Source organism: Mustela nivalis, assembly GCF_964662115.1.
Source record: "Mustela nivalis genome assembly, chromosome: 15".
Classification (NCBI taxonomy): Eukaryota; Metazoa; Chordata; class Mammalia; order Carnivora; family Mustelidae; genus Mustela; species Mustela nivalis.
In genome coordinates this window covers 57,975,653-57,993,113 of record NC_139034.1, presented here as the reverse complement: position 1 = coordinate 57,993,113, position 17,461 = coordinate 57,975,653, and the positions used below count along the sequence as shown (strand labels likewise).

General features: G+C 39.8%; 1 protein-coding gene across 22 annotated transcripts in view; it reads right to left on the bottom strand.

The window, feature by feature from the left end:
- LMO7 (LIM domain 7) overlaps window positions 1-17,461 on the bottom strand; it is a 202,566-nt gene that overhangs the window by 84,000 nt on the left and 101,105 nt on the right. For 16 of the 22 annotated variants that reach the window (XM_082701234.1, XM_082701224.1, XM_082701226.1 and 13 more), the window contains one exon: window positions 12,374-12,480. In XM_082701234.1, the coding sequence (XP_082557360.1) occupies window positions 12,374-12,480 (107 nt within the window). The other 6 variants (XM_082701215.1, XM_082701216.1, XM_082701228.1 and 3 more) reach the window with 4 other exon arrangements.

Genomic DNA, 17,461 nt, shown 5'->3' with positions numbered 1-17,461 from the left:
AATTTCCTTGTATTCTTCTCCTATATCCATATCTTGGGCTACTAGCAGTTTCATCTGTGTTTGGTAGTCTAAAACATCACATTCACAGAAAAGCAGTTTAATAAATACGTCTTCCTACTAAAGAAAGGCAATTACTCCTGATGCTTTATGTTTAACAACTAGCAAAAAATAACTTCTAATGACTTGGTAGAAAAAGAAGTGATCACTCCATTTATCTTAAGTCTTGGTAAAGGAATTTTTAAAGTGTTTCTGTGCTTGAGTCATTGCTTGGACTTTGCTTTTCTGAGTCACTATCTGATCCCCTACTCTTCTCTGCAATGAGAGAGGGGTTTCATCTTACTGGAATTAGACTGTGCTATTTATTGTTACACTTGATGCTCTGTGCTCACCACCTGTCTCTAACCCTCCAATGGCTACACTGATAGCAGGACTTCGGGCAATGTACTCAAGTAATCGTTCATTAATCCATTACACTAGGTTAACAGGACTATAATTCATCTTTTGTTTATAATTTAGACCTTCAAATGAGACAGAATTATTTATAACTAGGACTTTTTAGTGAGATTTACTATACAATGACCTAAACCATACTAAAAATATCCCACCTTATATATATATTTTCCATCATATATATATTTATTTATTCACTCATTGATTCATTTGAGAGAGATACAGAGACAGAGATGGAAAAAGAGAGCACAAGCAGGAGGAGAGGCAGAGGGAGAGGGAGAAGCAGACTCCCCATTGTGGTGGGAGCCCCATATGGGGCATAATCCCAGGGCCTGGAAATCATGACCTAAGCTTGACAGACGCTTAACCTTCTGAGCCACCCAGGAGCCCCTATCTTGTATATTTTTAATAAGCATTTATTCCCAGCTAAGAATATTTGGAAGAGGGAGTCAGAATTTAGTTTGGTTTTAACAAGTAAACTAGAGCATCAAAAATTGGTAAGAAATTATTCTAAATAAATTATTTACCAGTTCTATTTTTAAAAGATACTGTCCATGACAGTGTTATAAAGGTCAAACTGTGGTAGCATGATCCTGAGCAATTTAGATTAGTAAGGTTTTACAATCTGCAGCTTTAACAGGAAGGTTCCATTATCATGGCAAATACAACTGAACATTCATAAATGTCTTTGTGAAAGTCATAAACCTTATAAACTTATGTACACATATCAGTAAAATCCAAAGACTCTAGTTTTTCAACTAACCAGTGTTAAGAACATACATGTAGCATATTTCTTCTATTCTAAGACAAACACATGGTTCATTTAGCACTCCTAAAATTAGGAGGCCTTATTACTGATCTGAAATTTGATAGCATGTTGTAATATTAGATCCATTTGAAGTCACATGGCTCACAAAGTAGGAAGGAAACTTCAAATCATAATAAAAAGACACTTGCCATGTACCAATCACAAACACAAATCCAGTTTGGATTTAGCTGGCCTGGTTAAAAAACAACTCAAGACCCCTTCAATCATACAGCACTAGAAACAATAGCAGCAAGTTGATTTTTTTTAAGGTTGTTTAAGTCTGTTTTGACAATATAGTGGAAGGAGTCCAAGCTACAAAGTCTAAGACAGCCCCTGAATTTAAATTCTAGCTCTGTTATTTGCCCAAGGTCATATGGCAAAACAAGTTACTGTTCTAACTCAATTCATTTCACCCATTGGAAGCAAAACAGAAGCAAAATGGTAATACCTGGCTGGGCTGTTACTGGGTTGGAGGTAATTCATATAATGGCTTGAGAGCTCTCATCCAGTTTGTCTAAACCTAACTGAGTATTTGAAATACTATGGACACTCTAGCACCATGATTTCCTTACCTAGTTCATCCCTCCAAACCCAGCATTCCCTTAGACTCGCCAACTATAAATCATGCCAGGGCTCCTTGAGACAAAAAAGCAAACATTGAGACTTCAGAATGCATTTCATCTTCTTCACTTTGGGTCTGAAGATCGAGATAGAAAAGGAGGAGGACGTGTTTCACTTGTACCCACCCAGGATTCAGGATCTGTACACAGTGAACATTAAGTATGTGATGGATGTGTTTAAGGAGCCACGCTAGAGGAAGTCTACAGGTGAGAGGACTCAGTGCCCCCAGGCTCGGACTCACCCACCCTCATCAGCCCATCAGGTCAGTAAGGCTTCCAGCTCCCCTAGAGCAGGCATCTCTAGCTCCAACAGCCCAAGGCTTATATCCATGGAAGTCAAAGTCTTCAATAAAGGACTTTTTTCCCTGCCTCTTCCTTGCAAGTAGAATTAAAAGGAGAATGGAAAATATGAGAAAAGACATACAGTTCTAATTCTTAATCATCCGGGATCAGCATGCTTCAGACACTCATAGGTAGTGGTTGTACCGTTGCTGTTCCTCCTCTAAGACAGAGGGGGCCCAAGCTCCTTTGTAGAATGAATTCATCACCAAAATGAACAAAGATCTGGAACCTCTCAGGATCTGAAGACTCACTCTCTGAAGCCTTACACAAATTTTCACATATGTTCTTACTTAGTGTGTGTGTGTATGCACTACTGCACATGCTATAGGTGAATACACATCATTACGTACAAAACAGAGCATGAGATAACCATCTCGTAGACATTTTTCTTCTCGATATTAAGCCAAAAGTAGCCTAGTACCATCTCAGCCAAATTGTTTACCCAGATACATGGATTCTTTTGAAGATTATTTCCATATCTCAGTCAACTAAAAAGATACAGAACAGAAGCATTTTCAAAAAAATCTACCAGTCAATATTATTGTAATGTAATGAAAGACAATGTAGTAACAGTCTTGTCTGTCAATGTAGTAACAGTGATACTTGGTATTTATTTAAAGATTTTTTGGTTTAGGTATTTATTTAAAGATTTCTCCCCCAAATCGATTAAAGCACACAGACAAAATCCTTGTTAAATTGCTAGTGGCTAATACAGTTAATTCACAACAGCCACCTCTTCCAGGCCACCGAGATCCTCTACTTTTCCCCCCTTCTCAGCTTAAGAAATATTGGTTTACCTGAAGTGTGTTCCAATCATGTTTTTAATGTTTTTTTTTAATGGAATTGTCATTTACATTCACTGTCATTACATTGAAGTATATGCTGTTTCCCTGAAATTAAAGGCTTTTCAGTGACCCTTTTTGAACCATGTTTTCTGAGGTTTACTGGACATACTTGGCCAATGGTATCTGGAGCAACAGTCCTAAGCTCTTAAGGATAAGTTAGAACACATCACCCTGCCTGACAGTTTAGTTGGGATGGTTGGTCAGTTCAGTAGGGATACTCAAAATCATGTCTAAGATGACCAGCAGTCACTCTCACCAGACAAGGCTGCTCAACATGACAGATTAGACCTGGGCAATATCCCTAAAACATTTCTACTCCATTAACCTAAACTCTTAAAAATAAACCAATACATGGTCAATATGTTACTTAATACCCAATCAATTTAATATTTTTGATAGCAAGGCTCTTTTTAAAAACAACAACAACAAAAAAATCAAGTTATGCTATGGCAGAGTATTAACATAAAAGTATGCTTCCAGGTTTCTTCACTTTTCTCCCCTTGTGTACAAGTACCTCTTGAAGTAAGCAGCAAGATTTTTGACCTTCCAAATAGTGATGATTGCTATTTATGATGTATATATATATATATATATATATATATATATATATAGAGAGAGAGAGAGAGAGAGAGAGAGAGAGTGTCCAGGGTAAAAACCACAAATATTTTAGATAATATAAACCAGACTTTATGCTGTTAGTATAGTAGCCTTTTGATGGACAAAACATATGGGAGATGCCCAAAAGTAGCAGCTAAGTTTTCTGTCTGGTGGATAACATGGCTGGAGCGTGCATTAGAGTTCCCTAAAGTTTATGAACACATTTCGGAAAAAAATTCATAAGCCCTACAAAAGCATTTCAGAGAACAGTGTCTGATCTTGCCTACCCAAAAGATAACTTCCTCTCCTCATGGCCAAAAGGACAGACTTTTGATGGAAATGAAGGGGGGAAAATGGGATGATAAAAGTAAAACAATAAAGGTTTGGATTTGGATTTGTGGATAGACTAATTTTGGTTTTACATCAGTTTTTATTTTGAAAATATGGGAGCAAAACTTTTAAAAGATGCAAATCAAACTAACATTTACAATTCAGGAAATGTACAAAAAGCTGAGTTCTCATAAAAAGTAATAGAATTGTTTTCCATCCCAGGGTGCCTGGGTGACTCAGTCGGTTAAGTCTGACTCTTGATTTCAGCTCAGGTGATGATCTCAGGGTCATGAGACTGAGCTCCATGAGCGCCTGCTTAAGATTGTCTCTCTTGGGGCGCCTGGGTGGCTCAGTGGGTTAAAGCCTCTGCCTTCAGCTCAGGTCATGATACTGGAGAACTGGGATCGACCCCACATCCGGCTCTCTGCTCGACGGGGAGCCTGATTCCTCCTCTCTCTCTACCTGCCTCTCTGCCTACTTGTGATCTCTGTCAGATGAATAAATAAAATCTTTAAAAAAAAAAAAAAAAAAGATGGTCTCTCTCCCCCACCCCCCACCCCATGCCCCACATCAACCCACTCATGCTCTCTTTCTCCCAAAGGAAAAATAAAGGAAAGAATTGTTTTTGGCCCCTCATATACAGGAGCAAAAGCAAATATCTTAGCGATCTGTTTCTCTGGTTTCCAGCTTTGCTAGTTTAACAAAATAAATTGTAAAAAGTTGACTACACATAAAGGTCAGAAAAACATACCTGTTTTAATATTGGCTCCCAATCAAAAGAAAGGAAGGATTAAGTCTAAAAAGGCATAAATTCCCATTTAAAATCTAAAACCTATAGTTAATTGTCACCATTTAAGGATCCAGGGACCACATTTTTTTCATTCCATGTTCTTCTGGAGAGGACATGTATCTTCAAAAGGTCAAGAAGGGAGAGCCAAATTATGAAAATGATCACAATTATAATTCAACACCATTTATTGAGCACCACTGTATGCCAAACACTTAGCACTTTACATGCCTGATTTTGTAATCATTACATCTTTGTGAGGTAGGGGTAGCCCCTAAATGGGGTTACTTGCTAAGCTCCAAGATAGCAGCCATGACATCCGTCTTGTTCAGCGAGAAGCAAAGTTATCCCAGCAAGGAAAAATAACCTAAAGGTCATTCAGCTACCGTGTGACAGAACGGAATGGGATTAAACCCGTGTCAGGGGACACCTAAATCCTTGCTCTCATCCTAGATGCTTATCTGTTCATGACAACTGATGCACACTGACTCAACTTTTTGTTCCAACCTGAAGGAAAGTGAGAGAAATGCAGCCTGAAGAAATAACTCAAATGGAATGTTAAGAAATTTTCCAGTTTCTGTATGCACATATTCTTTTTTTTTTTAAGATTTTATTTATGTATTGGACAGACAGAGATCCCAAGTAGGCAGAGAGGCAGGCAGAGAGAGAGAAGAGGAAGCAGAGCAGAGAGCCCGATGTGGGGCTCAATCCCAGGACCCTGGGATCATGACCTGAGCCAAAGGCAGAGGCTTTAACCCACTGAGCCACCCAGGCGGCCCTGTGTGCATTCTTCACGTGGTTATCTTGCCATCAGTCAAAGTGACGTCAAAGTCATAGGTAACCTGTGACTTTTTTCTTACTGGCTTTGGTGTTTGATGCTAGGAATAGGGAAAAGGTACCAAGGAAGGTAGCTTGACTTTGGAAGGAATGAGGCTTTCTATGAACTTGTTGATAAAATTTCATGAAGTACTTTTAGGATTCTCTAAGAAGTACCTCCAATATTGATCCCTGCTTTTAAAAATTTTTATTTCTTGCCCTTCAATTTCTACAAGCTATTCTAACTACCTATAGAACCAACTTATTTTCCACCCAAAAGTCTTAAGCATATATTTAGATCTATTTCACAAAATGAAGTGACTTGTGATCATGATATGAAAACATTAAAATTCTTCTAAAACTTCATATAAGCAAGCTCAGAACATCCTTCAAATGTCCATTAAACTTAGTGATTATCATTTGCACATTAGCATAAAGATTAGGACTTCCATCAACTACTTTGAAAGGCACAAGGTCCAAAGTTTCCACTTTAGTGTACTACACACTGAGGTAAACACACATTCCTCTTTTAAATTGTATCCATTTTACAGTATGTTGAAATATGCCACATACTATTCTGGAATGATAAGTGAAAGGCAATTAAAAACCAGGAGATCAACAGCTGCTTTGCCAGATTTGCCTTGCAATTTCGGAAAGAGAAGAAAACTTGACAAAGGGAAAAAGAAATTAAGTTTCTATTTTCAAAACCTGGCTTTAAAATGTCCAGGAGGTCAAAATAATCAGGGGTATTAAGGAGAGACGTGTTAGGATGAGCACTGGGTGTTATATGCAACTGATGAATCACTGAACACTGTAACAAAAACTTACGATGCACTATATGCTGACTAACTGAAAAAATTAAATAATTAATTTTCAAATAAATACTTAACACTTAGAGGTGTCAGAAACTAAGGAAAAAGGGGGATAATTTAATTGTCCCTGTCCTCAAATGGTCTCAAGTTTAGGCCAAAATTAGATGTTGATGAAAACAGAAGTGCTCTCAAAGCCCACATGAGAAATCAATGTCACCCCCCACTGGAAATGTTTTCCTGATAAGAAGTTGAAAGGATTGTTCATCTCTATATACCCAGAGAAGCCTGTGAATTTATCTCAAAACAATGTACTCTGTGAATTTACGGGGACATTTCCTTAATTCTAAAGGGAACCCCACTAAGGGCAGTATTTTGGCTCCCCCGTATTTTGACTGGTAAGAGTGGCTTTTGGGAACCGCACATTTAGTTGCTACAGAGAAAATGCCCAGTTGGGGCTTGTTTGTGTGACATACAAGCCAATGACTTCTGACACCAAAACTTCCCCTTACTGAATTATGTGCCATTTTCTCCTCCGAAGCTCCAGAAATACACGGAAGCACACACACACCACACACAAACGCTCACGTAAATCCTACCAGTATATGGTAAGAAATTCAGAGCAAAGCAATGCTTAACACCTCTAGTTACTGGTGAAGCTTTCAGTTTCAAAAGTGACTAACAGGGGCTACCGATATTATAATGTGTGTCATGTTAAAAGTTTGATGGATTCAACATATGCAGCCCTACAGGTCATAATCTGAAAGACAGAAGAACCTCTTCAACAAAAGGTTTTCTCTTTGGTTTCACCCTTTGAAGGACCTTGTTACAAAACAAATACCAGCCGGTCAAAGGGAAGCAAATTCTATTATTCTCTCATGAACAAACTCATGTCAACCTCTACGCAGATGAGCTGCCCAGGGAGACTCTGGAGCAAAGAACACAGAACAGGTTCCTTTTGACTATAAAAACCGTGGGCCAGAAAAGCCTACATCATCAAGCCTCACCCAGCATGCTGAGACCCAATCAGGCCCCCCAGCCTTGGGGACTGAAGTGGGTGTAGTGCTGAGGATAGAGAGCTGGCATTCAGAAACCTATTTCTCTATCCAAGAAGTTAGCTAAGAACTGGAAATGGAGAGAAACTAATCCTACATAAAACCAGTTATTTTATAGCTTGTCTCTGCATCAGACCTGCCTCCTATTCCAGAACCTTTCTCTGCAACTACACAGACTCTTCGATAATCTAACCCTGCAATTAAAGAACATTTGAAAACACGTCCACACATTTTTGCTGCTGGCCTTAAAGAGAGTCTTGGCAACCCGAAAGAATGAATGCCCCCTTTCAGGAACTCCCTAACACCAGAGAATCGCTGAAACGGGTTAGAGGTGTGTGCAGTGCAAACTTCCTTTCTGTTTTATTCCCTTCTAATTGCTTGGTAGGAAGAGAACATTTTAAAATGGTAACATGAATTGACAGGTGGAAGTCACTGGGATCAAGTTACTGATCTAAGTTTAGATGTCATTATTTAAAAAAAAAAAAAAGATTAAGATGTTGAGAAACTCATTTGAAGGGCATGAAAAAAAAAAGTAAAAGCAGGTTTAAGTATGAAAATTACTTCAGAGTAGGTATATTTTTACTTTTACTTGAATTAAAATCTTAAATAAATACGCACATACACATTCATATCCCAAACTCAGTTTGGCAGGCGGTTCGAGTTGCCATCTGGGAACCAGATTCCTGAGAAATGACTTTACAGTATTGCCACAAAATCAAGTATCCTTTTGAAGCTCCAGAGAACAGTTAAATCCTTAAAATATCGTTTTGAGCCTCCTTTATTTTCATGAGGGAAATATGTTAACACTAATTGTTTCCAACTACTGTTCCTTTGTCAACTAGTATGCGTAAAAAAAAAAAATCAATTTCTGTACCCTCCCTTTGAGAGACATCTTCTAAAAACCAAAACATTTTAAGTTACCGTTTACACCTAAAATATCAGTAGCCTAAAGGGAAGCGTAATTCTATACTTGAAAATAATTTTTCTTCGCATAACTGCATTAGCGTGCTCAAGACCATGGCCATCCTGCAATTGTATTATGAACAGAATGCGTCTGAGGAAGTGCTAAAAACTGGCTTGGAATGATAAGGGGGTAGAAAGAAGAAACATGTTTACAATCTGTTCAAATTCTCAGCTTCAAAATTTCAATATATAATTCGTTAGAGCAATGGTTTAAATATGGGACGGTGTTTCAGAGCCAAGTTGCCAAAAATATAATTAAAACCTACAGTAGTCAACTCCGCCTTTCTGCCAACTTTGATTCCTCTAATACAGGACAACCTCTGAACCACTCTGTCAAGTGGACTTCTATGACAAGCAATTGCTCGGTGCCACTGAGTGACCAGATGCCACCCCAAAGAGCATGACATTTGCTATGGGACTCTCCAGTGTGCAGTGGCATGATGTTGGGGTCACGGTGCTTCCTCTGCTAAAGCCTTCTGCAGAAAGTGTGCAAAGACAGCTCCGTAGGAGTCTCACCGCCTCTTCTCTGTGGATTGTGTTTCTGAGTTCAGGACGGATATTTAGGGAATGGTTAATAATAATGAAGCCGTTATTCACTGGTGCAGAAGCTAAATTTCACAGCCTCGGTAAGTGTCTTGACCAGGGCAAGTTCAACCTCAATCTACTGTAACTCATGAAGGCAAACTCACAGATTTGCTTTTCCTGTTGGGGGAAAGAACAGGTCAAGATGGATCCTACTCATTACAGTCAGGAATGTCAAAATATAAGTATTAACTGATATTTGAATACATGCAGTCCCAAAATAAATGAATAATTCAAACATGCTTGGAAATGTTCCAACTACTTCCTACAAGAAGTAATAGTTAGAACATTTAGATCACATATTAATATGTATAATTATAGAAATATAAGGAATACCCTAGTTCTGTTTGACCAGTGGAAAAGTTTTTATTGCAAAGTAAATTGCAAATCTGTAGTTGCTGGAAAATGAGTTTTCATAGTTAGGGTCGCTCAGGTCATGATCTCAGAGTCCTGGGATCGAGCCCCGAATCAGGCTCTCTGCTCAGCAGGGAGCCTGCTTCCTCCTCTCTGCCTGTCTCTCCACCTACTTGTGATCTCTCTCTCTCTGTCAAATCTTTAAAAAAAAAAAAATTGGTTGCCTCCGTTCCTGCCACTCATTCCTACCTCACAAAACTCTCCTGGGCTCCGTGTGCCATCGTGGGTTTTTTTTTAGTCGCTGCCCTCTCACAAGAAATACCTCCCATTTGCCGGCCTGGAGGCTTATTGACTGACCTCTCCTATCTGCTTTCAGCGTGTCATGCAAACACGCATGTTAGATCACACTCGCAGCATGTCTACAAACTGCTCAAGAAGCCTTACCAGACGAGCTCTGAGAGAGCATTTAAAATAATTGAGTACTTTGCCCCATTTTTGCTAGTTTTAATGTATACACAGATGAGCAAAAAAACACATGACTCACACTCAGGAGATAATGAGCTTTCCTTTTTAAATGGTCAAACATACTAACACGGAAATACATAAATTATTATAACAATATAAGCAAAAAGTTACATTTTAGCAGAATATATTGTCAGTCAGTAGCCTTTATTTCCACATGATTAACTTGCAGGCAGAGTGGAAATAAGGAATTTAAAGTCTAAGTCAGGGTTTCTCAACCTCAGCACCACCGATATTTGGGGCTGAAAATTTCTTTGTTTGGGGGACTATCCTGTCCACTGACGGGTAGTTAGCAGCATTCCTGCCCCACGAGATGCCGACAGCACTCCCAGCCCAACTGTAGTGACAAAACTATCTCTCAACCTTCCCAAACCTCCACTGGGGGACTAAAACTGTTCCCAATTGAAAACCACCGGTCTAACCAACACCAAGTCCTTTAATCTACAATAATGATAGGACGGGGTCTGACCTACAGAACTCCCCGCATTATATTAAGAAAACTAAAAACTAAGAAATACATGGATATTTAGTAACCAGTCACTTGTTTTCCCATAAACTTGCTTCCTTTTATAAAACTGCTATCTCCAAGCAGAAGAGCTGTGGCCAACATTTTTGAATAAGCCCCTTGTCAGTTTGCACAGGTTTCATGAATGGGGGGGGGGGGGGGCTCCCGGCTTCTGTGGCGGTAGACCCAGGGTCAAGCCCTGTGCTCTCTGGTCCAACGAGACAGAATTATCAGGGGAAATGTTCCCAAGCAGAGTCCAGGCTCTCAGGCATTCCTGCTGGTACTACCTAGGCACACCTTTATGAACTTGCGGTTTCCACTGAAACAAGTTGTTCTGCATGCTTCCTACTACAGCTCTAACTACGCGACCTCCCAGTTTCGGTTTGTCAGTGATTTAATTTCCTTCGAGACTGAACCCAGGTACTGATTTTTTTTTCCCTAAACACTTTAGACCCAACATCTCATGAAGACAGCTCCAGGCAGGTTTTGTTCAGAGCATTTTTGGAATTAGAAGCCAACAAACATGTTTTGCCTAATCAGTAGCCTACTCAAACATCTGCTACAGAGTTTCAAAACCTTCCAGGATTTGGGTGGGGGTGTGGGGATGTTTTCCTTAAGTTATCCCTGTTCATTAAGAATAAAGCACTTTCTAAGTGAAAACTTTATTTGCCCATCAGATACGTCTCTAGAGAAGGCTGATCAGGAAAAATAAATCAAAGTCATCCATGCGGTTATTTTCATGGATATCAAGCATGATCTCACAATACTGCATAAGTAAACATGCCATTTTGGTGATGAAACTTAGGAACAAACTATCTTCCAATTAATCAGAAATGCAGACAGACCCATCCCTGCTATGCACTTACCAAGGCTGTGTAATTTAGAAACGCTAATTCAACAGAACTAGAAGCATATACGTTCAAAATGGCTTGATTGTTTAAAAATATGTACTGTTAGGCTTTGAAAATATGAATTTTATCTGGACTTTTAGCTTTTACTACTAAAAGACCATGCGTACTATGATACTTATACACAGGGTTATTTTTCTTTAAGAAAAATCATTGGCCATTTTTAAGATTTTACCATCAATTCTTAAATAGATATCAACCATATAAACTAAATCTTTGTCTAAAATGGTAGAAACTAATTTTTCCATTTCTATTTTTTTCTACGGCTAGAATAAGATGTTTATAGTCTCTCTTTTTGAAAATGTTAATTAGCTTTAAGGGTCATGATAAAGAGGTAGTCTTTCCTACAAAATTAAATCATTTTCCTGTCATGATTATCTGGTAACACAAGTTTATTCTGACTCACTGAAAGCAAATTAGATTTATAGGAGGGAAAACAATCTCACAGGAGCTTAAAACCAGATTTCCTGAAACCATATACTCCTACATGACACCATTTTCCATCTAAAACACAACAGAAACACCTGTGCACGCTTTCACCCCCCACTTTCACTTTCTTATCTATACTATTTAAATAGTGAAAAACAGCTTATTTTTAGAAATCAACCACAATTGACAAGGTCATTAGCGCTCCACGTTGGTGCCAGCCACCACTGCCTTCCAAATTACAAAAGAAAGTCTCTTTAACCACTGTCCCAGTCTCATTTTTGTTAGTCTTAATTCCAAATATATAAAGACCACATTTTTACTCTATAAAATGTAATATAACCTGTAAAAGTCACTCTATAATGTGTACCCTCACCATTAGCCACCAAACACTACCATGCTGGACAAGCATTAAAATATAAACTACCATTTTAGCTAGTATAGAGATTTAAAATAACAACATGCCACGGTCTCAATTACAGACAGCTTCACATTCACAATCCCTAAGCTATTTTTTAAATAATCAGTTTTGGAATGAGAACAGAGGAAGACGGAGGTACGATTTTTCAGTAATCATAAAATCTCAGAAATTCTTTGCACTTCAGCCACAAGCCCTAAGGTGAAAAAAATGTGCAACAAACCAGTGAAACTTACCTGACAGTGACTCGGTTTGATAAATCCTGGAGATCCCCAGGATGGAAAAGCTGGGCTTCTTTCAATCCAATCTGTTCACAAGCTTTCAAAAAAACGTTTATATTATCCTGTGAAAAGAAGTGGAAAGTGATTGCTTAGCCGAGCTCTCTCTCAAACAAAGGGTACAAATTTTTATGATAGAACTTCTAGGCTTCAAAGTCCAATTACAGCCAGCAAAAAAGGAGGCAGCAAGACCAATGCATACATTTTTTTTTTTTAATTACACGGGCATGTGTAGCCTTTCAGTCTTGCAGAGCATAAACGGTAGTGCTAGCTTATGCCCGGACATACACTGTTCTGTGATCTTTGTGACCAGCACGTTAAACATTACCTGTTACAGGACAAGTGCCTAGCCACTGAGCAGTAATCTACACTTTGATGTCAGCTCTGCTCCGCAAACAAACGCCCTCTTCCCAGCTTTGCACGACAAGCCTCACCTCTCCTCTTTAAAAATAACTCCAGCTACTGACATTCACCCACCCAGAAACTGTTGGCAGGGAAGAAATAAGAGGAGGAACATTCTGTTTCTATGATTACAAATTGCAGAACGACTGTGGAATACCACACCTGGAATCTGGGTTCGGCTGCCGAGCCAGCTCTTGACAGACAGGGAAACCACACTATAGGACCCAGGAGGAGCTGAACGTTCATTGGCCGAGTCACATAGTTTAGGTGTGGTACATTATTCACGCCCTGCACCTGCCTCAGGGACGGCCTCCAAAAAGAATGAAAATCTAGGCTGTCCTCCTAGCTAATTTCAAAAACACAAATCCCCTTTTCACAAACCAGTGCTTTCCCTTCCTGTCAACGGCTGCCCGGACCCTGGCTACCTCAGACACACATTTGGTGAAGACTCCGCATGAGCTGCCCTCTTCTCCTTTAGGGGGTTGAGCTTGTGAAGGTTGCATGGGGACCATTGACCTTCTCTTTGTGAGGACTCTCGGGGAAGAGAATAGCCTGCTAGCATGCCAACACGCGTCCATGCCAACACGCGTCCATGCACTGGCACACTGGCACCGCCACATCCGTCGTGAGAGAGGGCCTCCCTGAGACCTCACCTCCCTGGCGGCTGGCCATAATTTGTCCATTGTGGAATCCATGATCATTTGAAGCAGGAGGTTGAAGATTAAAAGAATTTATAAGTCAAAAGTCGAACAACTCAATGGAAGGTATTCAATCTTAGTAGAAAAAAGGGGGAATAACATATTGGCAAAATTCCAGAAGACAGCTGCCCCTCGGGGAAAGACGATGACTCTTATCCCATCAGGAGAAGTTCATCCCCAGGAGAAGAGGCAGGGTGGCCCAGTGAAGTGGGAGAGAATGATAGAGGAGCAAGGATGAAGAGGCTAAATTCAACAGCACAGATTCTGGAGAGAGTGAGAGGGGTTAGGGAAAGGGTAAGCAAATGTATGGCAAGAGAAAAGCCATCCTGACTACTAGACACTAAGGGACCTTCAAAATAAAGTGTGTGTCGAGATGAGAGGTTATCCTAGTGTACTATCAGTTAAAGGCAGCGTGAACTACCCAGCTGAAAGTTGAAATCCATAATTGATTTTTTTTCTCCCAAGATTTTAATTAAATTCATGTTTATTAGCATACAGTGCAGAGTAGAATTTCAAGAGTAGAATTTAGTGATTCATCACTTATATACAACACCTCGTGTTCATCCCAAGTGCCCTCCTTAATGCCCACCACCCATTTAGCTCATCCCCACACACACCTTCCCTCCAACAACCCTCAGTTTGTTCTGTATAGTTAAGAGTCTCTTATGGTTTGCCTCCCTCTCCGTTTTTATCTTATTCTTCTTCCCCTTCCCATACGTTCACCTGTTGTTTCTTCAGTTCCAACGAGTGAAATCATATTCTAAATTTGTCCTTCTCTGACTCATTTGACTTAGCATAATACACTCTAGTTCCATCCCTGTCATTGCAAATGGCAAGATCTCGTTCTTTTGAAGGCCAAGTAATATTCCATTGTGTCTACCTCATCTTTTTTTATCCATTCATCAGTTGATGGACATTGGGGCTCTTCCCATAATTTGTCCATTGTGGAATCCAAGATCATTTGAAGCAAGAGGTTGAAGATTAAAAGAATTTATAAGTGAAAAGTCGAACAACTCAATGGAAGGTACTCAATCTTTGTAGAAAAAAGGGGGAATAACATATTGGCAAAATTCCAGAATCAACAAAAGTGATCATTTTGTTAAGCTCACATAATTTTTAAAACCTACACTATCTCATTACTGTCATTCAAATTAACAGTTCTAAAACTGGCCTTCAAAGAAGCAGACAAGAAAAAATGGCTTGGTTTCCTAGTACCTCAAATCCTACAGGAAGAAAAGCACATTTCTAAAGAGGAAGAATAATCCATTAGAAATCGTCCTACTTTAAAAAAAAAAAAAAAAAGGAAAAAGGAAGTCTTCCCACAAATTCAATTTGGTCTGAATGTTTAAAATGTTATAAAACATTATGACAAAGTTAAACTGAAAGTAAACCTATTGAATAAACAGCCAGAATGGTTCTACATGTGTTTTCTAAAGACATAATAGCATGTATCCGGTTGACAAGTATGTATCTATTGATAAGAATAAATAAAGCCACAAATGCCTCAAAACCCATCCACCTATTTAGAAAGAAACCACTTCAAATCTGAAGTGATTATAATTAATTGGAGACAATAAAAATAGATTAATTTCTAGTATTAAATAAAGCCATTACATTAAAAAGCAAGTTCTCTTAAAGAGCTCCATGATGATGAAAAGCAATAGGGGAAAAAGAGGGAAAAAAAAGGAAAGAAGGGGGAAAAAAAGACAAAAAAAAAAAAAGAGCTCAATGATGCTCAGGTTTAAAACAGACGAGCTTTACAAACACGGCCCCACGTGGCCTATGCAGCAAGAACAAGTTGAATTAAGATCAGAATTGCCACATAAATCCTGCTTTTTGGACTTGAGCCTATTGGTAATTTATTTTTTGCAATTTCAAAAGACCTAGGCAGAGAGTCGCCTAAGGGGAGATACAAAATTATAAAATTTTAATGTCTGTTGGAACATCATAAAGCCACACCCCACTCAACATATTAAAAGGGAAGCATTTAGTTTCATTAATGGGATCGTTTTCACTTGAAACTAGCCAAGATAAAGTAAAAACAAAGGACAAACATGAAACATCTTCTCATTGGACTGTTTGCCAGGACCCCAAGTTAGCTCTGCCACTAACCAACTGTGTGGCTTTGGAAACATTCATCAGCCTTTCCGGCCCCATTTTCCTCATCTGTGAAATGAGTAGTTTCTGGATCTGCACCCCATTCCCTAGGGCACACAGCTCTGTGCAAGAGGAGAGAAGCCGGTCCCCCTTGACCCAACCCTCAAGACAATATGTCAAAAGCCTGCACCCAACTTCTGCACCTCCTACTCAGTGAGAACCACAAGTGGCTTCACAAAAACAAAACAAAATGAGGGTCCCGGAAGATCTGCAATAGCTCTTTTCAGAGTCATTTATCTATGACATGAATAAAAGCAGACACTAGTTAAACCGACAAGGCAGGATGACTTAAGATTTTCATAGTCTCCCCCAAACCCTCTCCAGCCCTTGGCCTTGAGTCATTTACAAAGTAACCATGACAGGTGGAGCAATGAGGGTGAATTAGAGATGAGTGAGGGAGTCAGGAACACTATTTGCTCACAACTGAGGAAAGATGAGGAATCCACAAAAATTTACCAATATTCCCAGGATTCCGTTAGTCCCCTAGGGTACCTCTATTGATTATCTACCACTACAGAACTGGTTATCCCAAAACTTGCAGCTTAAAACCATAGACATTTATGATTTCACAGTCTTTGAAGATCAGGAATTCGGGAGTAACCCAAGTTGGATGGCTCCTGGAGGTCTCCAAGCAGCTATAGATGTTAGGCCAGACTGTAATCACCTAGGACCTTCCTGGGGCTTGAAGAAGCCATGTCCAGGGTGGTGCCCTCAGAGCCAGCAAGTTGGGGCTGGTTATGGCAGGAAGCCTGCATTCTTTACCAAACACACTTCTCTATGAGGCTGCCTGACAGAATGAATGATCCAAAAGCAAGTAAGGTGGCAGCTGTAGTGTCTCATGACCTATCTTTCCAAGTTCTACATCATTACTTCCTGAGTCTCCTGCCAGTAACATAGGACAGCCCTATTCAATGTAGGGAGAACCACACAAGAACAGAAAGAGCAGGAGTGGGATCTCTGAGGACCAGACACTCCAGTTCACTCTCTAGCCCCAATGATTTATGTCCCTCCCACATGCAAAATACATGAACCCTTTCCCAAAGTCCTGGAAATGCTACCCCTTTGCAAGGGGAGCTCAAAGTTTGGAATTTCATCTGAACCAGATCCAGGTTTACACACGGCTCCTCAAGTGCAGATCCTTGAGGATAGCCCTTGAACACAGTTCCTCTCCAGGTGAAAATCAGTGAACTAAAGTGACAAGTTACCCTCCCTCACACACCCAAATACAGTGGTGTAGAGTAACCTCTAGACATATTCTAGTTCAAAGTGTGGAGGAATTAAGGTACACAGGAGTCACTGATCCACAGAAACTCCACAAGGCATAGACTGGAAGGTCCTTCATAGGATCCAAGGCCAGCAAACACCCCATAGATTTCCACTTCCCTCTCTGGACTGGTGATTCCACCTCACAACCACGTTTTACTTCCCTGCGAAGTAGCTTGTGTTTGCAGGTATGTAGCTCTTCCAGTCCGCTTCCTCCCTGAAGGCTGGGGGAACTAAAGGTCTTTTCATTTGGTCATCCTCTATCCTTTTCGCTCTACTTTTACAGTATTTGCTTCTGCAAATCCAATTCCCTCAATACTGTGATGCATCCTACTGCACTTAAACACTTTAGAGAAAAGCCACACCCACAAGTTCCCACCAGAGAAGCCTTCTCCGTCTTGGTCTGCAGAGATGACAGAGAGACATCTGCTTTCTGCTCTTAGAAGCCCTACAGCTTGCCAGGACAGACTTCCAAGGTACTATTTCAGATCTTTCCAAGATCTTAAAGGATTTCACAGCCTCACCC